Raw genomic sequence first — 23,435 nt, 5'->3', positions numbered from 1 at the left:
AATTCTACTCTGGTGTTACTGACTATAATACAAGCCCAGCACTCTGTACCCTGGGCCATTGGTATATATTACCACTAGTTTTGTGAAATATAGAATCTTAAAGCTGTAAGGGTAGTAATAAACCTTTTTAAAATGTTATAAATACAGTGTCCACATCATGTGGTGTTGTCGTTCAGCCATCCAATTCTTTTGTAACCCCATTTGGAGTTTTTTTGGCAAAGATACTGGAGCAGTTTGCCATTTCCCTTTCCAGTTCATTTTACAGATGAGAAACTGAGGCAAGCAAGGTTGTGACCACTTACTTGGTCCAGGGTCACACAGCTAGTAAATGTCTGAGGCTGAATTTGAACTCGTGAAGATTCCTGATTCCAAGCCCGGTGCTCTATCCACTGCACCACCTAGCTGCCCCTCCATTATTTATAGACTTTTTAATTTCTTGATAAAATGTCCATATTCATATCTACTAAAATAATTTTTATAGGCTTGATGCTAACTTCATTTTTCTAAAATACTAATACAAGGTTCTTTAAAGTCGGGTTTGTATCTTCAGTAACTAATAGGATTGACCTTCTTGTGAACTGCAGTTATTACTTTAACAAATACTCATTTTATTATTTTTGGGGAAAGCAAAATGAATATAAAGTAGTGGACTTAGTGAAGTACCACACTTCATTTCAGATATCTTATTGATCATTTCAGGCCTTTCCAATTTCTAAAGGAAATTTGAAAAATGGATTATTTGGTAAACAGCAATGGCTATGACAGCACAATGATTCGCGTATGTCTCCTACCAGAAAAGGGTAGGCTATGCCTACCCACATATCGTGTAGGCACGCCTGGCATAACGTTGCTGAGACCAACGTGGTTATGTTCCTTGAACCATAATGTTTCATAATCTTGCTATAATGTTACTTGGTTGATCACTGATTTATAATATTGTTTCTATATAGACCAAGTGTGCCCTTATGATGTTTTTTTGCCTTATGTCATGTTTTTGCAGAACCAATTAGGTCAGGTATGACTATTGTTTTTCTTTTTCCTTAAGAATTTTATTTCTAGCTGAAATAATATACACAATTTTAATGTTGTATATTTTAAAAATTAGTTTCAGCTTCTACAAGTAAATTTACTTTCTAAAATATAATTATCCAAAACCAAAATTCCCTCTTCCCAATCCTGAATGCCAGTAATCTAGACATTCTTTTTTGTTTTTCTATTATTTCTTTTACATAGGGAATCTCCTCTACCAATGTAAGGTGGAGTTAAGTGACCTGCTCAGGGTCACACAGCCAGTACAGTTGTCAGGCAAGATTTAAAATGAACCCACGTCTTTCAGACTCTAGGGTAGGCTTTTTATTTTTTAGTTCATTTTTTTAAAAGTATTTAATTTTTTCCCAATTACACATAAAGACAATTTTTAATATTCACATAGTCATGTAAAATGTATTTCCATGTGTAGAAACAGATGAAAAAAAAAAAACCAGGGCACCTAGGTGGTGCAGTGGAGCACCAGCTCTGAAATCAGGAGGAACAGAGGTCAAATCTGGCCTCAAACACTTGACACTTACTGTGTGACCCTGGGCAAGTCACTTAACCCCATTCCCTAGCCAAAAAAAAAAAAAAAACCATGCAAAAAATGAAGTGAGAAAAGAGTATACTTCAATCTGTATTCAGACTCCATCAGTTATTTCTCTGAAGGTAGATAGCATTTTCCATCATGAGTCTTTTGGAATTGTTTTGAGTCATTGTATTGGTGAGAATAGCTAAGTCATTCACAGTTGATTATCATACAGTGTTGTTGTTACTATGTACAGTGTTCTCCTGGTTCTGCTCATTTCACTTTACATCAGTTCATATTAAGTCTTCCCCACGTTTTTCTGAAATCAGCCTGCTCATCATTTCTTTTTTTTTTTAAATTGATTTATTTTTAGTTTTCAACATTCACTTCCATAAGCTTTTGAGTTTTAAATTTTCTCCCTCTCCCTCCCCAAGACGACATGCAATCTGATGTAGACTCTACATATACATTCCTATTAAACATATTTTCACATTAGTCATGTTGTAAAGAAGAATTAGAACCAATAGGAGTAACCATGAAAGATTGCTCATCATTTCTTATAGCACAATATTATTCCATCACAATCATATGCCAAAACTTGTTCAGTCATCCCCCAATTGATGGACATCCTCTCAATTTCTAATCCTTTGCCACCACAAAAAGAACTGGTATAAATATTTTTGTACAAATAGGGTCTTCCCCTCCCCCCCTTTAAAAATATCTTTGGGATACAGACCTAGTGATAATATTGCTGACTCAAAGGGTATGCACAGTTTGATTGCCCTTTGGATATAGTTCCAAATTGCTCTCCAAAGCGGTTGGATCAGTTCACAACTCCACCAACAATGCATTAGTGTCCCAATTTTCCCACATCCTCTGCAACATTCATCGTTTTCCTTTTCTGTCATATTAGCCGATTTGATAGGTGTAAGGCGGTACCTCAGTTGTTTTAATTTGCATTTCTTTAATATTGTAATGTTTTGAAGCATTTTAAAAATATGACTATAGATAACTTTGATTGCTTCATCTGAAAACTCTAAGAGCAGGCTTTTTATGATGATTGCCAAATTCAGATTTCCTGAAACTCTTCTGTTCCCCTTTCTTCCCTAATCAAAGGGAGTAGCTTCTTAGGGATTAAGGTGAAGATTTAATAGTTGTTCTGATGCTTTTGCTCACACAAATTTCACAGGGGTTATAAATTAACAAAATGGATAAAATGCTAAATCATCTCCATTTCTGCTGTAGCAAGCCTGTTTTTCTCTTCTTGCCAGTGGCCTCTTGAAACCTTTGGGCTAGTTAATGATAACCCAACAAATATTCTGAAACTTGTATTACATCATCAGGAGTTTGTTCGCCAGATGTTTAATTTTGTGGCCGTGTCAGCTGGAGAAGAAACAAGAATGTGGTCTGCATTAGTTGAGAGAACCCGCACCACAGAAATCACAGACTTTTCAGAGTATTAAAATAGTGGAAAGAGATCTTAAAAGTTGAGAGCTTTATTATTCATAATTAATCCTATGAATAGGAATGAATCTTATGGATATAGGATCCTATGAAAACCGACCAAACTGCTTTGGTGTAGAAACAAGAGTTATACATTCATTTACAAAATTGGGAAAATATTATTTATCCTTATTGATTTTGTTTGCAAACAACATTTATATGGAAACCAAGTGTTTAATCAAGCAACGTATTTGGTAACTTTAAGACTAATATGTGTACACTTAAATGTGTTGATCATAAAAGATCTTTTTTCAGTTTTGGTTTTTGAAGGGGAAAATGTAACATTTAGAAGTTTCTTGCTCAGTATTTTAACTCTGGAATTGTTAATTAAAGATTGAATTCTGTTATACACTGAATAATCTTTTATTATTCTAAAAGAATGTATCCATAGTTGAAAATTATATAATTCAATTTAACACAAGAGAACAAGTGTTAAAAATTGGGTAAATTATTCTTCTGTTCCTTGCCATTCTCACAATGTGAAAATACTTTATTGGAATAATTTTAAAATGGCTACTCCAGTAAAAACAAAAGTTATGAAAAGAGTAATCTTGTGAAATACAACATGTAACACAAAATGCTTCCTTATTTTGGTCTGGTTTGCCAAGCTGTAATTGTTTACATTTTCAATATAAATTGATTTCTTAATTTCTCATAAAACTTGTGGAGCTTATGAATGTGAAATTGTATAGATTGTTTGATTTCATCAACAGAGGCTCTATCTAATGAAACAAATGATTTAATTTCCTCTGGCTTGATTGATTTAGGAGTTATTTATTTAGAACTACTCATTTAGGTATAGCAGTTTGGATGTCAGTTGGTTAAGTTTGACCCTAGATGTAAATATTCCTGCTTGTTAAAACAGTACGATAACATACTACTGATGTGAAGAGACTAAGAAGAATTAGATTCTGAAATTAAAAAAAAATCATGTTAATGTGTTTAATAGGCAATATTTTTTTTGGTTGGTTAATAAAGTTGAATTGGTCTCATAGTAAATTCTTTATCCCAAAGGTCAGACTTTTCAAATCTTTGCAAAACCAGGGTATTTCTACTTATCAGGATCATTAACATTTTTTTTTAAGGCAATTGAGGTTAAGTGACTTGTCCAGGGTCACACAGCTAGTGTCAAGTGTTTGGTCTGAGGTCACATTTGAACTCAGGTCCTCCTGACTTCAGGGCCGGTGCTCTATCCACTGCGCCACCTGGCTCCACTATTATTTTTCTTAAATCTCTGCAGTGAGATTCTCTTGAAGGGTTATGCTATACCATTTTTTTCTAATAACAGATAACTAATATTACTTTATCTTTCTGAAATTGCCATAAAAAGTACTTGAAAAAGGGGTGGTGGTGTGTGTGAGAATTGTTTTACTGTGAAAAGAAAATTACTTATGTTCTAAGTTAATAAGATCTCAAAGATATGTTTAATTATCATTTTGCCTTTGGAGTAGTTGAAAATGTTTATTTAAAAATAGTCCAAATAAAACATTCAGGAAACTTAAATCACAAAACCCTATTTACAATTAGTGATCTATAAATTAATTTTATAAAAAGCTTTCTGAATTATGTTAGTTCTTTTTAGCTTGCATATTTATTTGACTTATTTTGCTAGGTCCATTATGTACTGGACGAGGGGGTGGGGATGTTAATGTTTAGCTTAAAGTTTATCCAGATTGTCTACCTTAAGTTTTTGTTCAATGTTAATAGAAATATTTATAGAGTATTTGTTTTGCAGGCAAAGATAGGAATATAATTACATTAAAACAGTGGTTCTCAAAACTTTCTTGCCTGACGACCCCTTAACACTCTCAGATTTTTGAGGATCTGCCTCTAAAAAAGTTTTGCTTTTTTTTTTTTTTAAATCTATTTGGGTTATATCTATTGATATTAGAATTTAAAATTGGGGTAGCTAGGTGGTGCAGCTGTTAAGAGAACTAGGCCTAGAGTCAAGGAGACCTGATTCAAATCCAACCTTAGACACTTTGTAGTTATGTGACCCTGGGCAAGCCACTTAACCTCTGTGTGTCTCAGTTTCCTCAACTGTAAAATAGGGATAGTAATAGCACCTACCTCCCAGAGTTGTGAGGATCAAATGAGATAACAATTGTAAAGTTCTTGGCAGTGCCAGGCACAGAGTAATACTGTATAAATGTTAGCTATTATTAAAAATCTTAGTGTTATTATGAAAATAATTTTGACCACAGGGACCCCAGGGATTTTTAGACCATACTTTGAGAACCACTGCGTTAGAAAAATGAAGTTAAATAGAAAAGGAATCTCTTTTTAGTTGTAACTGGCTATGTTAGGCATAGGACGAATAGCTGAATTTTTTTTTCCTTTTCCCATTTGTTCATCATGCAGTGAATTTAAGAGTTATAACTTGGGAGGATCTGGGTCCCAATCTTGTGTGTGCCACTTGTTATGACTGACCTTGGACAAGTCATTGACCATTTCTGACTCTTTATTTTCCCTATCTCTCTGTGTATATAAGCCACCGTACTTGGTGATTCATCTGTGTACTATTCATCTGTATGCTGTTATTGAGTGCTATTTTTAGGACATATGGATCAGGTTGCTTAGAGTGGTATGAATCTTTTAAAGTTTTTAGGAAAGTCATTTGTAGGTTTACACACTGGTGAATGAATATATTTCCCACTCAACTCTTCTCAGGAATAATTGAAGAATATTATTTCCTCAAGTGCTTTAGTGGATACATTGGGTTTTTTTGGGGGGGGGACCCAGAATAGGAAAATTAGGTTGAATAATAAAGTGGTTTTTTGGCATTTTTAGAAAAATATGGACAAGAGTTGCATATGATGAAAAGTTATGGAAGAGTGGTGACCTATATGATATCATGGATCCATAAAAATAGACTGCCTCTAGCCCTTAACGGTTTGCAAAATGTTTCTTTTTCCTGGTGTTCTCATTTCAGAGTAACAAACAGCTTTGAAAAATAAGTTACTTTGTTTAAAAATACTTATCAGTTCATTCAAGCAGTTTCAGACCACCAATCTTTAAAAAAAAAAAAATTGGTGGTTTAAATTCAGCCCTTTATTTTTAGATTAGTTTTTGGGTATAGATATATCCTGAATACATTTTGTTTATATGTTAAAAATCCATGTGTTGTAGTAAATAAAATTCAAACATTCAGTTTGGTATTTTGGAGGGAAAAAAATCATTTGCAAGTTTTAGATCTTGCTTTGTCAAAGATGTTATCCTCTGGATTTTAGTTCTGTTTAAACATGAACTTTTAGTTATGCCCTGACTCTGTAATTGGAAAGCTGAAAATTTTATTCAATTAACTAACTTTTGTGAATATGAGTAATAACGGAAACTATTCTAGTAGGCTGAGGCTTTATACTTTTTTTTTTAAACAGGTTGTAGATTGACTTTTCTGGATTGTGAGGAGTTGTGTCTGTTGTCATAAAGACTGCAGGAAAAGGATGTGTTCCAAAGATGGTCATCTTTTTCAGAAATGTCATTTTTGGAGGTAGAAATAATGTAGGAGGGATTTGACTACATTTCAGGATTGTGGTTTTATAGGGTACTCTGTTTCTTTATCCTTTAAAAGATGAGATAGGTCCTAGGTCCTTGACCTTCATTATTTACATAGGAATACCTCACCTCTTTTGGAATGCATGCTTATTCAGTAATAGGTTGGCCACATGCAGTTATGCTCAGAAGGCTAGCCTGTCCTCCATTTACTTCCAAATGATGAGGCCATACCAGTTCTGGGATTTATCAACCAGGGTGAGTCCTAGCCCATTTTTTCACAGTAGGTCTGTACCTGAATGATGTCTTTTATCTCCTCCTCAGCCTCCAATGTCACTGACCCAGCACTGAATTGACTACAGCATCCTTGCAACTTCCTCTGAACCCAGGCTGACTTTGTTAAAAGAAAGACAACTTTATTATCCTCAGGTGATTTGTAAACTCTACATACCATGTGCCACTTCTGTTTTGTAGGCTAACCAGCTGTGGTTTTTTTTTTTCCAGGTATTTCTTGTGGACGAAGTCACTTCCCAGTTTTAGGAAGGCTGGGGACCTTTGAAACACAGATTCTTCGAAGAACTCCTTTTAGGACTTTTTCAGAAACACCAGCATACTTTGCTTCAAAAGATGGGACTAGCAAAGATGGTTCTGGAGATGGAAATAAGGTAGTCATTATACCTTTAATAATGTATTTAAAACATCTCTTTCAAAAAAGAACTTAAAATTCTGGTTCCTTGGTAGGTTTTGCTTTTGGTTTCCGAAGCTGAATATAATTTGTTGGTGAGAAAATGGTTATCAGATGCTTGGTATAATGTTATGTGAATATGCATTGTTTCATCTGTACACCATAAAATCCTTTATGTGCATGAATTTTAATATACATTAATTAAAACAGAATGATACAGAATGATAAAGAAATTGAGATCTAGGTGAAATCTGCTATTCAGCCAGTCAGTGGTATTATTTGGAATATTCTAGTTGTTAACATGATGTGATATCTTTGCTTAAAGCCATCTCCTAGCCTACTGCAAATACATTTAGACTTAAGTTTATCCTCTCATCTTTTGTAGTTATTGAGTATTGCCTAATTTGATGTTTACATGATATTGAGTTACTTTTTAGCTAGCAAATAGGATTGATAGCATCAAAATATGCCCCTTCCTTTTGGCGCATATTTTGCCTATGACCGTGCTTTGTTTTTATTAAATCACTGTTGCTTCTCAGTACTGCCCCCATCCTTTCTTGTAACAAAGATAAACTGGTAAGCAGAACAAACTAATAAATCTGTAATGTATGCTAATACATAGCATTCCTCCTACCTGGTCTATTCCATCCTTTGCTGAAAGAGAGAGAGAGAAAGTTCATCATCAGTTTTCTGCAATCTAGAATGGTCGTTATGGTCCTCAGAATCCTGCTATCTTTAATATTGTTGTCCTTCATATTTTTGTGATTATTATGTATGTACAGGTCTTTCCAAGTTTCTTCAAATTCCTTATTTGTTTCTTATGGTTCAGTAATATTACCTGACTTTCATATATCACAATTAGTTCCAGTTTTTCTAAATGGTGAATATCTACTTTCTTTCCTGTTTTTGTTATCACAGTCTTATTATAGTACTTTAGAAATTTATTGGTGTCCTTTGCCTTTTTTTACATCACCAAAATTTCCCCCAGTATCCATCCCTACTCCATCTCCTCCCAAAGAATCACCCCATATAGTAGTATTTTTTAAAGACAAAAAAAAGAGAAAAATCAGCGAAATTGATCAATAAGTACAAAGGCTGAAAATATGTGCAGCTTAACATAGTTGTGGCCTTTCCATCTCTGCAGAGGGGCGGGGGCATCTTCTTGTGTCTCTTATTTGGAGCTATGGAATTTTGTAATTGTAATTCTTTGTAATTTTGCAACATACAGTTTTGCTTTTTTTGTGATTTTTTTTTTTACATTGTTGTAGTCATCATGTATAATTTTTTTGGCTCTTCACTTTCTCTCAGTTCATAGCTCTTTTCATTGTTTTCTGTGTTATTCAGTTGTCATTTCTTATAGTACAATAATATTGCATTTCATTTATGTACCACAACTTGTTTAACTGTACTCGAGTTCACGGGCATCTACTTTGTTTGCAATTCTTTGCTATCACAAAAAGTGCTGCAATAAATATTTTGATGTATGTACTTTTTTCTTGTCAATGGTCTCCTCAGAATGTAAACCTAATTGTGGAATCTCTGGGTCAAAGAACATGGACATTTTAGGCATTTTATTTACAAAATTCCAAATTACTTTCTAAAATAGTTGTACTCATTCATAGCTCCACCAACAGTATACTAGCATGTGTTTAATTTCCCACAACTAATTGTACTTTTCACAGATTGCATTTTCCTCACGTGTTGCGTTGTGGTAAAGTACTTTATTCTGTGATGCCATGTGGGGAGTCCCACTTTGTATTCCAGAAGGAATTGGGATTATCTAAGATTGAAGAGCAAGAAGCACAAAGACTCCAGTCTACCATACCACTTTTGGTTCAACTATACGAACCTGTAGTTGCCTACCAATGCTAACTGTCCCTTTCCCTGTTTTCTTTATCTTTTCCTCCTCTCTCCAACATAAGGGGGAGGGGCAAGAAAAACAAAACCCTTGTAACATATGCATAGGCAAAAGAAATTCCCACATTGTCTTGTCAAAAAAAAAAGTCTCATTTTGCACGGGAGTCTATCACCTGTCTGTCAGGGTGGATAGTATACTCACTCTGCATTAATTAATACAAATTTTCCCAGGTTTCTCTGAAACCATCCCATTAATAATTTTATATGGTTCAATAATATTCTATTAATATATTCATATGCCATAATGTAGTTAGACTATTCCCTTGTAGCTTCCAGTTTGCCATCATAAGAAGTGCCTTTATAAATATTTTTGTACATATGTGTCTTAACTGGAAACAAAGCTGCTCAATAATTGGGGAATGTGTAAGTAAATCGTGGTACATTACTGTAATGGAATATTACTGTGTTGCAAGAAACAATGAATACGAAAAAACCATGAAAAGATGTGAATTGACACAGAATAGTGAATGAAGTTAAGAACCAGGAAAACAATAGATATTATCACTCCAACATAAACAGGAAGAAGAAAATGAAACAAAACAGTGTTATTATAATGACCAAGAGAAGTGTTAAGAGGTTGTACTACTTCTTTTCTTTTATTAGAGGAGTGAAGGACTCTGGATTTGGAATGTTGCCCATGCTATTAGACACAGCTGACATGTTGATTGGTTTTGAACCTTTGTTACAAGGAAAGACTTATTGGTTGGGGAGGGGGAGGAATATATTTAGAAATGAATGTGATTGTAAAAAATAAATTAAAATGAAATAAAATTGACAGTCCTAATTAATAAATCAGATTGTAAAACTTCATAAGTCAGTTATGCTAATACATTCAAAAACTAGAAGTTGGAATTAAAATATTAGTGGATTTTACAATATTATTAGTATAAATGTTGTATATTGTTAAACTGTATGTAAAATAATTGCATGAAACTAACAATTTCCTCTTTTTCTCCCACAAACTTTAGAAACCAGTGAGTGAGGGAGGCAGTAAAAAATCAGGCTCTGGGAGTTCTGGGAAAGGAGGAAACCAGCTGAGATGTCCAAAATGTGGTGATCTATGCACACATGTGGAGACTTTTGTGTGTAAGTATTAACATGTTGTTGCCTTTTAGTGTTCTTTCCTCTTTCTTATTACCATTACTGTAAGTTAATTGCAGTGATTTTGAAACTAGAATTGTTTTCTTCCATATTATATGTATTTCCTGCATGATATTTAAAACAAGCAGTGCTGCAAATACTTTATATTTGTCAAAGTAGTATAGAGCAGAGGTGTCAAATTTCTTCTACCTACACCATGTTAAAATGTAATTGGCAAATGTTTAACAAAATAAAATACAGTAAATAGATAAATAATATAGTATATATCATATATAAATAAATAATACAGTAAATAAGTAAATAAAATGGAAAATACAATACAACTTAGATAATTTGTGACTTTCTTAGTCAATATGTGGTGAATGGGGATCTGATTCTATTTGAATTTAACACCACTGGTATGAAAAATAGTTTTAGACCCTTGATTACTAACTTTATTTTTATCTTTAGTATTTTTTATGTGTGGCATAAGATTTGCCTTTAAGTCAAGAATACATTTAAGTAGGTTTTAATTCATTAAGTAAGCATTGAATGCTTCCTATGTACAAGGAAGGCACTGATACATTCTAGGGGTGGAGTGGATACAAAAAATGAGGAACTAATTGGAGCTTCCAAGGAATTTTAAATCTAGTAGGTGAGATATAAAGCATGTATGAAATATAAAGTAGTCTGTAATAAGTGACATAAAGGTAATATAGAGAGTAGGAAAATGAAGACTTACTGCTAATGAATAAAAAAAAAAAATCCATATTGTACCATGCCTTTATAAATAGTATTCGTTTTCCAAATCCAGAGGTGCTATTACTCATGTTATTTCCTGAGCCAAATCTCACATCTGCCAGCAGTACTTAAGCTAATGGCAGTGATTCAAAAAATGATTCAGATGGCACCGCCCTACTCACCTTCTTCTCCTTTTACTTGTTCCAGGTGAAAGAAAGTTGAAGGGAAGGTTGTCAAGCTTTTGAATCTGTGATTATTAATTGGAAAAATAATTATAATGACCCTAATCTACCATACCCATTTTGAAATATATCTAGTTCCAATATTCATATTTTATAATTAGTTCAGATTGTCATTTTGAAACATTTAAAAGCATAAAATTCTCATAGAAAAAATATTATATGTGTTATTTTTTTACAATCTCAAAAAGACCCAGGTAATAAAAAACCTCAGTCCAAAAATTGATGTTCACCTTTTCCTAAACCCGTGAAGGAAAATTCTGAGGAAGTTAGACTCAGAATTCATCTGTGCCCCTGCATAATTTACTTAAACTTCTTGTGTTTTGGTCTCTTCACCCAGAAAATGAGGTGGGAGAAGTTTAGATCTATAAGGACTCCTCTAGAACTAATATTATGTGATTTTCCTTCTTGAGATCAGTGTAAGAAGTTTGTGCTTTTGAGATCAGTGTAAGAAGTTACGATTTTTTTTTAGTGAGGCAGTTAGGGTTAAGTGACTTGCCCAGAGTCACACAGCTCGTGTTACGTATCTGAGGTCGGATTTGAACTCAGGTCCTCTTAACTCCAGGGCTGGTGCTCTATCCACTGCCCCACCTAGCTGCCCCTCCTTTTATGATTTTTAAAAGTATATTGTTATTCCCTGAAGAGATAGGGGAAAGAATCAGTATGAATGGATTAAAACTAGGATTATTAGATTCAAAATTATTGTCTTTAATAGCATTATTACATAGTTTGTGGTTGTTTAAACACGAATGTCTTTGTATTTGTAAACTCGGTATTTTTAAAGTTATTTGCAAAGAAATCTGTACAAATGAATGGACACTGAATGTTAAATTAGATGTTCAAAAGACTATATTCCTAGATTCTTCCTTGAATTTTTTAAAATTGGATTTTAGACATTTCACTTTGAGTAAGTCTTACTCTTGTCCCAAATGGCAGCTATTTATTTTGCTAAGTCCTGTGGAATCTATAGTCGCTTGAAAAGTTGAGGAATCATGGTGTTTAGTTACATACCATTTAAACAAAGTGAATTTCATGTATATATGTATTTACCTTTTGGTGTTCTAGTTGAAGTGAGAGTTGGTATTTTGTGGGTGGCTGAGTAAAGAATGACAGTAAAGAATTACCAGAAGATTCCCTTGCTCAAAACTATCCCCTTTATATTTCCACCAATTGGAACTGCATTTGGGTAATAAACTCTTCTTCTGTGATAGAGGTTGGGTTAAAATTTTTGTCTTTCACACCTTAGTGTCAAAGGGAGGAGAATCAAGAAAAAAGGGAAGAGGAGAAAGGGCTCTCTTTATTTATAAGTATTCTTAAAAGACAGCTCTAGGACCCATACCATGTGGATGAATCCATAATATCTTATGTATCATTATTTTAAATTGGAAATAAGATAATATGGAAATAGGCAACAATGTGGAAGCACAGGAAGGGAAGTTATGAGTCAAAATTAAAGTGAAAATAAAGAATATTTAATACATAAAATTTGTTTACATTTTAAAGTTTTGACTAATAAAATGTATAGCTGTTCTCCTTATTTAGAATGTTGTCTAAATTTCTAAATATTCTAATTAGCATTGAAATCTGTTAACTATTTTTTAAAAATCCCTGCAAAAACTTAAATTTTAGAAGGATAACTGCCTATGATGTGCCTTTCAGATTATTATTCTGTAGGAAATTTTAACCTTCTGAATTAAAAAATAATTATTTTATCTTATTCACTCAATAGAAATCTTATTTGCTGTTCCTACTTCCTCTTCTCATTGGGGGAAAAAAAAGAAAAACAAAACCCTTTTAACAGATATATGTAGTCAAGCCAAACAAATTTCATCATTGTCTAAAAATGAGTTTCAGTCTGTGCCCCAATTCTGTCACCTTTCTTTCTGGAAGTGGACAACATGATACTTCATTAGGATCCTTTGGTCTAAAATATTAAAATATGGATGTCCTGTTTGGAAAAAGGAATGCACTTTTCAGAAGTTTTGAAGTTGTCTTCCCAATTTAGCTCAGAAGAAGCCCTGCTGAGTTAGCACTTTTTGATTCAGTTCAGTTCAGTTTACTAAATGCCTACCGTTCTGCTCTATGTAAGACACTGCTCTATTGGATCACAGAGATGAACAGCCAACAAAATCCCAGGATGCTAGGGGCTTATAAATAACTTTATGGAGGGCGAGGCCAGGGTGACTAAATTAATGTATAATTTCCTGAAAGAATTTTTCTTTCTTTCTTGTTTTAAACTTTGATCCATTTGAAACTTTTGGTTGATTTGGAGCTCTCCTTAGTGACCTCTGGTAAAAAGTTCATAATTGTTAGAAATTTCAATAAAGAAATCTTCAGGCAAGATCTGACAAACATGTGCAGCCTTGTTCTGCCTTTGGTGCCGTAGAAAACTGCAGTGATGGTTTTTGGAGAAAGAAGGGCTTAGGAATAGGCAAGAAATTAAAGATTTTCATCATGTTGAGTTTTATTGTAGAATATAAAATACTTGGGAAATCATTTCAAGGAATATACTTTTAAATTTTATAAGATCATTAATGAATTTCTGATTCAAAATTTTAATAAATATAAATATTTATGAGATGTTGAAACTTAGTCACCGTTCCTTAAGTATTGTGTTAGTTAAACAAAAAATTTCATTTTTGATAATGTAAAGTTCAAGGATTTAGTTCTATGATGTATAAGTGCTGGTAAAGGAATGGGTACCAGAAAAACAAGTCCAAGTGAAACATAAAAAATCTATTCCTTCTCTCTCTATTATGTTGGATATGTTTTAAAATCCAGCTCAATGTCAATCTCTAGTTCAGGTAAAAATCAAGAAATCTCTTGATAGTAAACAACAGTTGTGTCATACTGGCGATGCTTTCCCTTTGACCTAGTTTCCCTTAGGGAGGGATATTTTACTCTTGCATTCTTGAGCAGGAAGGATTTTTTATCACATCTGAAAGCAGGAGAAACTCTAGAAGTTTTTAATTCCTGATATTGGTTACCTTCTAAACCCATTGTAAATAGGTGCTTCATTACAAGATGAGAACAACTGCCCTTTGGAAAAGTTGTTAGAAATTTGGAAAAGGGTTATGTGCAGATTTGGTTGGTTTTTCTTTTTTATTAAATAATTACTCAGTTCTCACATTGGTATTTAAAAAAGAAGTAGAAGTTGAATAATTCATTTTCCTAATTTGCCACTGAAAATTTATTAAATATATAAAAGATAAATTTTGAAAGCTATCTTGAATCTAAAAATGAAAACATAAACCAAAATTGCATTACTACGAATATTTGTTTTCTAAATTTGGAAGCTTTACCTTTCTCATAATATGTTCCTTTGAATTATTGTGTTAATATTTAGGTGTTTTTGCTAATGCATTTCCCCCTAAAATATGCAATGTAGATATTAATAAAGATAAGTTTGTATTTGTAGCTTTCCTAAAAGGAAAACAATTCCTTGTGGTTTTCTGTAATTTGTCAGTATTGGCATTTGTTACAGTATTATACAAAGACACTAAGAAAAAGTAAAATTGTTGTTATCCAGTTGTCAGTGATATTGGCGGTCTTGAGGCCCTACAGACCACCAAAACAAGAATTGAGTGGAGAGAGAAGAGGGCATGGAAGGGGTAAAATCATGTGGGTTTCTAACTACATTCTAAAACCGTGTAGACAAACATTGATTTAGTCATTGTTTTAGATTATCTATTCCTCTGCTTTCGTTTAATGTGAACAGAATTGTTAGTTGATTTTGTCTTTCTAAGGTACTGTAGTCCCATAGCTTAGGGCACTATATGTCAGTGGCTTATAGTTTAGAACTAAAAAAGCTTTTCCAGCCTTTCTGGTTTGTCCTTTTTTTTTTTTTTTTTTTTTTTACATTTTTTTAGTGTTTTAAGTTTTATTTTATGTTATTATTATTTATTTTTAGGCAATTGGGGTTAAGTGACTTGCCCAGGGTCATACAGCTAGTATCAAGTGTTTGGTCTGAGGCTGTATTTGAACTCAGGTCCTCCTGACTTTAGGGACGGTGCTCTATCCACTGTGCCACCTAGCTGTCCCCTGGTTTATCCTTGTTGGGTTGTAAAGCTCATCAGCTTGATTTTTTTTTTTTTTAAATCACATACAGTTGGATGATATACTTGGCCTAGATACCACACTGTCTTATTCATACATGGTATTTACATTTGTATTTCTTCTTGTTACTCTAGTTATTTTATTTCATACGTTTCCCTCTTGTAAACAAAGTGATTTTAGGTCGAAAGAAGAATTAATAATTGAATAGTGAAGTAAATATTGAAATAATTGTGGTTATTTAAAGTTAGATGATTTATAAATGTTCACATTTGAGTTCCTGGATTGTGTATCTTTTGCATCTTTCAGATGAAATGAGCTTTATCTGTACTTTGCTACTTTAAAAATTTGACTTCAGAATTTCATCAGCATCTGAGTAGTTATGTTAGTTATTTGACAAAATGCCTGGTCCTAGTGACTTAATTTCAGCTTTCTACAAACTACCACCACCACAGTGTATTACATTATTTGAGCACAGATATGCCTTCTCTTTTCTGTTTATTTCCTCTAAGTGATTTTACTAATTTAACGTAATTTTTGGAGAAAAGATTTGCCAAGATTTAACATGGCTTCATATTAACTCAACCCATCTATTTTAATAGTTCGTTTAGTATGTTACTTTGAACTAATAATTTTTTGTTCTAGGCCTTTTTGCTGCTAGTGAATGGGCTATCAGGGCACTCTTGGTCAAGGTTACAGCTTTCATTTATATTGAGTCCATAAGGTAAAATAATTGCTACTTGAATAATTTCTCTTTTATTTGCCCCTGTTCACCTTTTTTCTTTCACAGCTTCCACCCGATTTGTGAAGTGTGAAAAATGTCATCATTTTTTTGTTGTGCTATCTGAAGCCGACTCAAAGAAAAGCATAATTAAAGAGCCTGAATCAGCAGCAGAAGCTGTAAAATTGGCATTCCAACAGAAACCACCTCCTCCCCCCAAAAAGGTATAGGTCTTAGTTTAATCTTTGTAAGCATTCTTTCCTCAAAATATTCCATCCCCTCCCCCCCCAATAAATTCTAAGTCCATAGTGAATTCTAATCTTTAATATTGATAAAACATAGATAAGCCTCCAAACTTTGGTATAGTGATCTGAATTATTGTAGATATTTAATATTTAACTTTTAGATAGAGAAATTATCTGCTTTTTGTGATCATATCATAGTTGCTGCATTCATTTGTTGTAATTTTAATATTTTTTCTTTCCTTTTAAAATATTAATAAAAAAACAAAAATATTCAGATGATTATTAAAGTAGCTTTATATAAAAAATTACATAGTCCTTAATGAGCAGCAGCTGTAATCATTTTTGTATTAGTTTTAGCCTGTGTACCAAAGTAGATCAGCATACATTATGGTTTTCCCCTTTTAAACAGTGTGAATGAAATATATTTCACATGTCTACAAATCTGCATTTTAAACTATGTACTGAAGCTATTCCTTGGTCAAGATGCCTGGTCTCACTGGTGTCCCATTTTATTTTCTTGTAGCCCTTGGGGTAAGTGGTTGTGGCTGTGGAATGACCTGGTCCTTTCATAGAGAGCCTAGAGCCCTTCTCATTGACTGGGTGCCTCCTGCTCAGGCCTTACGCAGGCAGCACTCAGACTGAGAATCTCCCTTCCTTCTACCACAGGGTGACTTCTTTAATTTCCAACTTGTTTTCTCACTATGCTTCCCCTTCCTTTTATATTCCCCCCACCCCACCCCTTTTCTGCATCTTCCCCCGTCATCAGTTTTCATTAGTGGGCTTAGGGATTCCCGTATTCAGGTATGTCCTGACAGATTTACTTGATTTATAGATGTGGTGTGTGTGTGTGTGATAAACGAAAAGTGTAGAAAAGAATTGTACTAAAATGTATATTGTGAACTTAGAAACTGTCCGTGTAAAATAACAAAATAGGAAAAAGTAGCCTTTAAGATTGTCTTGTGCTAGTCGATGTGGAATCTAGACATCTATTTTCAGATATTTTAGAAAATATGTAGATGATCATTTATAAAGGTATAGTCCTACTCAAAAGGCTGAAGAAATTTTTTGCCTTTATGCCCTAAACTATTGATATAAAAATAGAATTGAATCTCTTAATTATTTGTCATTCCACAGAGTGCTAACATCTGGCTAAATTTTTCATCATGTCTGTCAAATTTTAAATGTCTCTAATTTATATTTATATGTTGTGAACATTGTGATTATTTGATAGTTATATAATACCTTTTTCTGAAAAGGTAAACCTTGGTTCTAGTTCTTATCAGTATCTTTGTGAAGAAGGTAAGAGTTCATATGGATTGAGTTGGAAAAAGTCAAATTTATTGACCAACAGTGAGAAAAACCGTTTTGATACTCATTTATGTTGTGAGTCTTTAAATGTTTTTGTTTATATTGACATCTTTGTTTCTTGTGCTAGAGATACACAAAACACAAGTAATAAAAGTGCAAAGTACCTTTAAAAACAGATAAAATTGAGCTTCTTTTTATTAAGAGTTTTGTGCCTCTGAATTAGTCAACTAAGTTAGCATTTATTGCCTGCTCTATGCCAGGCTCTATGGTCTGCTAGGTATACAGATGCAAAGAAGGAATCGCTCCTGCTCGATTTCATTTCTTAGCATCTTAGTTCAAATTTCTTAAAAGTAAAATATGCTTGGTATTGTATCTTTATGTTATACCTTTGTTAAGTAAATTCTGATAATTTTTCCATTCCTAATCATTTTCCTTCCAGATTTATAACTACCTCGACAAATATGTTGTTGGTCAGTCGTTTGCCAAGAAAGTGCTTTCAGTTGCTGTGTACAATCATTACAAGAGAATTTATAATAATATCCCAGCCAACCTGAGGCAGCAAGCAGAAGTTGAGAAGCAGACATCATTAACTCCTAGAGGTTAGTGTTCTTGGTAATTTTTATAATTTAATTTCACTATATTTAGGAGGTAGTAGTTGTTTTTCCCTTTTGTCTTTTCTGAGTGCTTTTGCTATGGAGATGTTGAGTTTTTTTGAGATTCAATTTTATGACACCTAGTGCCCAGTTATTTTGATATTTTGGAAGAATTTGTGTCCATGGCTTACTTAGTTGTCATTGGAAATGGTAAATTATGATACCACAATCAGCTATCATCTTGACATATTATGGACAGTGACATAGTCATTAAAAAGTTTGATAAATATAATCACTTTAAGTAGCAGGAGCTAGTGACTTCTACAACTTTTTATCAAACTTGTGTGACCATAGTATCTAAGGATGACTTACAGTGACTGAATATGGAACTGATTGAGTGAGGCTGCATCTTGAACATACTACAAAATAGCAATGTGAGATAATGGAAGAACTGGTATCTTTATTTTATTTATAATACAGTACAAAATAGCAGTGTACACACATCATAACATGTCTGTTTGTTAAAAGTTCGAATTTCTAGTAGCTGACAAATCTAAGATCTCCTATTTATAAGTATAATACTGTGAGGATAAAGCATTTGAATCTCCTTTTAATGAAAACTATTTTAGATGAAGCTGGTGTTCATATATATATACATGTATACATATATATACTGTAATTTAATCTTTGTATCTTTTAAAAATATAAATATTTGCAATGGTTATGCCATTTTTTGTCATTTAAATTTTAAAAAAATTATCACACTGTAACCATCAATAAACTCAAACATACACTAATAGGAATTTTAAAAGATGGTACATGAAACTATAAATTTTCATTATTTATACTTTGTTTATTAAAGACAGTATTTATTTTATTAATGGTAATAAGAGCACTCTTTTTCCATGGCCCCTTTGAATTTTTTATTTTGTGTGTTTTTTCTGATTTCTGTTGCTGTTATTATGTACATAGTTATAGTCACATGTGTTGTTTTTGGCTCAGCTTTCTTTTCCATCACTTCAAGAAAGCTTTATTTTTTGTCATATATAGTTTTTATTTGTCATATATAGTACCACAGAGAAGTCAGTATGACATCTCAATAAACAAGCATTTATTAAGCTCCCTACTGTATAATAGGTACTAGGTTAGGTCCTATGGATACAGAGACAAATTATGTAGTCCCTGCCCCCAAGGACCTTTTCCCAATCTCTTTCTTTTTTATTCTGGATGCATTGCCTTTTGTTGTATACAATCTCATATATAAAAGCTATTTGTTTTGCATCCTATAATTTCTTCTATTTGTTGCATTACTGTCTCTCTGCATGTCATAGGCATAATAGTCCGTTATCTCCTTATTAAAAAAACAATTTAAAAAATAGATCATCCAGTTATAATATATTGGGGTATATCATATATGGGGTATGTCATATAGATGTGACCCTATTTTCTGCTGTACTGCTATCCAGTTTTTCAGAATTGTATTGGAAAATTTTTCCTTTCCCAGTGTTTTGCTGTTTTAAGGTTTAGCAAAAATTGGTTTGTTGTAAGCATTTGATTCTAGTTCAGGATTGGTTAATCTAATCATTATTTCTCTAGTTGGTTTTGATAATTACTGCTTTATAATTCAAGACCTGTTGATGCAAATCTTCCCTCCTTTTTCCTTCATGATTTCCCTTAATCTTCTTCTCTGTCATTCCAAATAATTTGTCATCCCCCTTTCTGATTCTATGAAACAGCCCATTGGCATTATGATTACTATTGCATTAAGCTGTATGCTCATTTGGATAATGTTGTTCAAATAGAGTACATTCATTAACTCTCTACATTTATTTGTTTTTGCTCTATTTCTGTAAAAATTGTTTTCTAGGTTTTTTTTAGATCTTGTTTGTGTATGTTCTGATAGGCTAATCTACATATATATGTTATGTATTTTTTAAAATTATATTTAAAAATATAAAAAATAAAGCATGTAAGTTTTTTTAAAGGTGAAAATTTGCAAGAGATTTTATTAATAAGCAGTTTTTCCTTTAGTATAATCAGAAGAGGGAAGGGGGTAGGATTTTTTTTTTTTAACCTCCACCCTGAAAAGCAAATACATAATATTTTTATGTCAAGTCAGCTAGCATTTATTGAACACCTACTGTATGCTAAGTTCTGGGGATACAAAGAAAGACAAAAGACAGTAGTCCCTGCCCTCGGGTCATTGATACTCTAATGGGGGAGACACCATGCAAACAGCTATGTACAAACAGGCTATAAATGGGATAAATTGGAGGTGTTCTCATGGGGAAGGCACTAAGATTAAGAAGGGCTGGGAATGGTTTCTTGCAGAAAGGGGTACTTTAGCTGAGACTTGAAGGAAGCCAGGGAAGGTAAGAGGTGGCATGAGAGAGCTGGTGAGAATGGCCTTTGCTTGGTAGAGGGAGTGTCATGTGTAAGGAACAGTAGAGGCCCACTGTCACCAGATCAGAGTGCATGGTGGGGGGGGGAGTAAGAAGTATGGAAATGCAGGAAGGGGCCAAGTTATGAAGGGCTATAAAAGCCAGAGGATTTTATATTTGATCCTAGAGGTGGTAGAGAACCACTGGAGTTTATTGAATGGAGGTGGTGGGGTGACATGGTTAGACCCGAGTTTAAGGATAATCAGTTTGACAGCTGAGTGTGGAAAGACCTGAGGCAAGGAGACCATTCAGCAAGCTACTGCAGAAGTCTAGTGAGGTAGTGAGGGTCTGTACCGTATTGTAGAGTCACAGGAGAAAAGGGGATACATGGGAGAGATGGTTTGAGGATAGAAATGACAAGACTTGATAACTGCTAGATCAAAAGTATCAATACTTAAGCATTTAAGGAATCAGTGGAACTATTTTGTTGAGGGAATACACTGGGGAAAAATTGACTGATTAGAACTTAAATTTTTTTTTTTTCAAGTTTCACTGGGATCACTAACTGTTCAGAATTTAAATCACTAAATGTTCAGAATTTAAAGTCCTGGTCAGAAAATCTCTCTAGGGGTCCCCGCGAATGCAGAGGGCCCATTTTTATACTCAAGAAGGGTCCACATGTAACAGTGATTATTTGGCTGTTTTATTTCTCTCTTAGAATTAGAAATAAGAAGACGGGAGGATGAGTACAGATTTACAAGTAAGTGACTTCTCCTCAGGTCCTTCTCTGTATTACATTATTCCTTTAAATTTTGCTTTAGTGAAATATTTCAATAATAATGATAGGACTATATCTATTTGCATGTATGTCTTTGAGAAAACTTGCCACCTTCTACACGTTTACCCTGTGTGAAATAAACAAATCTGGGAAAGTTTTCTCAGCATTAGTTTGTGTAGTTTGCTTTACGAAGCTATATCTGGTATTCTTAGCTCCTTTCTATTGTGATTCTTTTTAATATGCAGAATAATATTCAGTAATATTTCTATGTAAATTATGCCATTGCATATTAACTTTATAATCTGTGGGTTTCCTATTTATCAGATTATAAAAAATAAACTACTAGCCTGCAGATAGGACTCACTTACTTATTAATGATAAAAGAGCACCATGGGGCCAGTTATGTTGTAGTTAGTTGCTTTTTGTCAGCTGTAGTTTTGTCCATTTTAATGTATTTGCAGAGCATTTTACTTGAGGGCACTTAGGAAATTTAAAATGATCACTCCAAGTAATTTCTGTTCAATAAACATTAAACACCTACTATGTGGGCATTGTGTTAGGAGCTTGAAAAAAATAACAGATTTATATATTGTGCTTTAAGATGTACAGAACTGTTTACATCCATTGTCATGTAATCTCACGATAACCACATTGAGTAGATATGACAGATGTTTTATCATCACTTTAGATGGTGGAAACCGAGGCCCAGAGAGGTTACGTTTAAGTGACTTGTCCATTTTCACATGCTTCTTTATTTTGGTCACTCTTCTCTGGAAGTTCTTCAGCTTGTCATTGTCCTTCCTAAAATGTAGCTTCCAGAATTAAGTATGTTTCTTGAGTAGTTTGACCAGGAGAAAAGTATGGTATGATGAGATTATCACCTTTCTTGTTCTGGCTACTCTGCTGCCTCTGTTAATGCATCCTTAAAATCACATTTGCCTTTTTGGCTGCCATGTCACATGGTTGATTCATTTTGATCTAAAACTTAGATCTTTTCCACGTGTCTAGCTAGGCTTTTCCCATCCCTTACTTTAGAAGCTGATTTTTTTTTAAACTCCAAATGTAAGACTTTATATTTATCCTATTTAAATGTCATTTTATTAGATTCTTATCATTGTTCTAGATTTTTTTGGATCCTAATTTTGTTATCTAATAGGGTCATTGCCCTTTCTCTTGGGAAAAACTGCTAAGCCCAAGTTCAAATCCAGGTCTGTCATTAATAACTCTCAGACTCAGTTTCCCCCTAAGAAAAATTGATAATGTTTATGCTGTCTACCTCACAAGTCTGTTGTGAGGATCAAATGAGATAATGGATACAAAGTGATTTGTAAATTATTGTGTAAATGTCACTTCTTAATACAAGAAAGGGGCTTAAAAATCACCTATTCCTAACCCCTTATTTTACAGGTGAGAAAACTGAGACCAGAAAGATTCATTTACTTATTCAAGGGCACGCAAGTAGTTTAGTGGCAAAGCTGGGACTAGAACTCAGATGTTTTGGCTTCAACTACAATATTCTTTCTAATTACATCATGTTGCTTCTATTCATCTGAGCCACCAAAATACCTTACCAGCACATTTTACTTTTCGAAAAGAAAGCTATTAAGCTGGTAGAATAGACATTATTTTGATTTTACAGATGAGGAAAGTGAGCCATGGTAAGTTTAAGTGGCTTATATACATGGTCACGTACAGGACAGTGTGGTATAGCGTCAGGAAGATCTGGACTCAACTACTGACTTTATGACTCTGAGCCTCCAGTGACCCAGATAAACTCCCCAAGACAGTTGATTTCTTAGAAAGTGCTGATCCGCATTGGGTGAGGGTCTTACCCCAGGTACAGTCATGCAAACAGGAGCAGACCTACCTCTAGACCTGAAGACCTGTGTTATTTGTGCCAGGACACTTACCTGTGTATTTTAGTTTTTCAGTCAACCTCTGGCTGGTATTTTTCACTTCACCATTTAATAGGAATGATGGCAAAATTAGTTAGAAAAATAGTTAATTGTCTTGGCTTGAAGTGTGTCTTATAAAAAGGTTTTGTGGTATTAGCTATGTCTTAACATAGCACAAAGCATTCTTGCATGTTAAGTAAAATCTCATGTCAGCATGATTCTTTTGGTACTTGAATTTAGGGTGTG

The 23,435-nt window shown here is 33.6% G+C and overlaps 1 protein-coding gene across 1 annotated transcript in view; it reads left to right on the top strand.

Annotated features, from left to right (window-relative positions):
• The window catches only part of CLPX (caseinolytic mitochondrial matrix peptidase chaperone subunit), a 46,833-nt gene that overhangs the window by 1,966 nt on the left and 21,432 nt on the right, over positions 1–23,435 (top strand). Inside the window, exons 2-6 of the mRNA XM_027851734.1 lie at positions 7,058–7,218; positions 10,124–10,241; positions 16,059–16,213; positions 17,982–18,141; positions 21,235–21,276. Of these exons, the coding sequence (XP_027707535.1) occupies positions 7,058–7,218; positions 10,124–10,241; positions 16,059–16,213; positions 17,982–18,141; positions 21,235–21,276 (636 nt within the window). The remainder of the gene's footprint in view (positions 1–7,057; positions 7,219–10,123; positions 10,242–16,058; positions 16,214–17,981; positions 18,142–21,234; positions 21,277–23,435) is intronic.

Source organism: Vombatus ursinus, unplaced genomic scaffold (genome assembly GCF_900497805.2).
Source record: "Vombatus ursinus unplaced genomic scaffold, bare-nosed wombat genome assembly UNPS02009205.1, whole genome shotgun sequence".
NCBI lineage: Eukaryota > Metazoa > Chordata > Mammalia > Diprotodontia > Vombatidae > Vombatus > Vombatus ursinus.
This window is presented reverse-complemented; position numbering and strand designations above follow the sequence as displayed.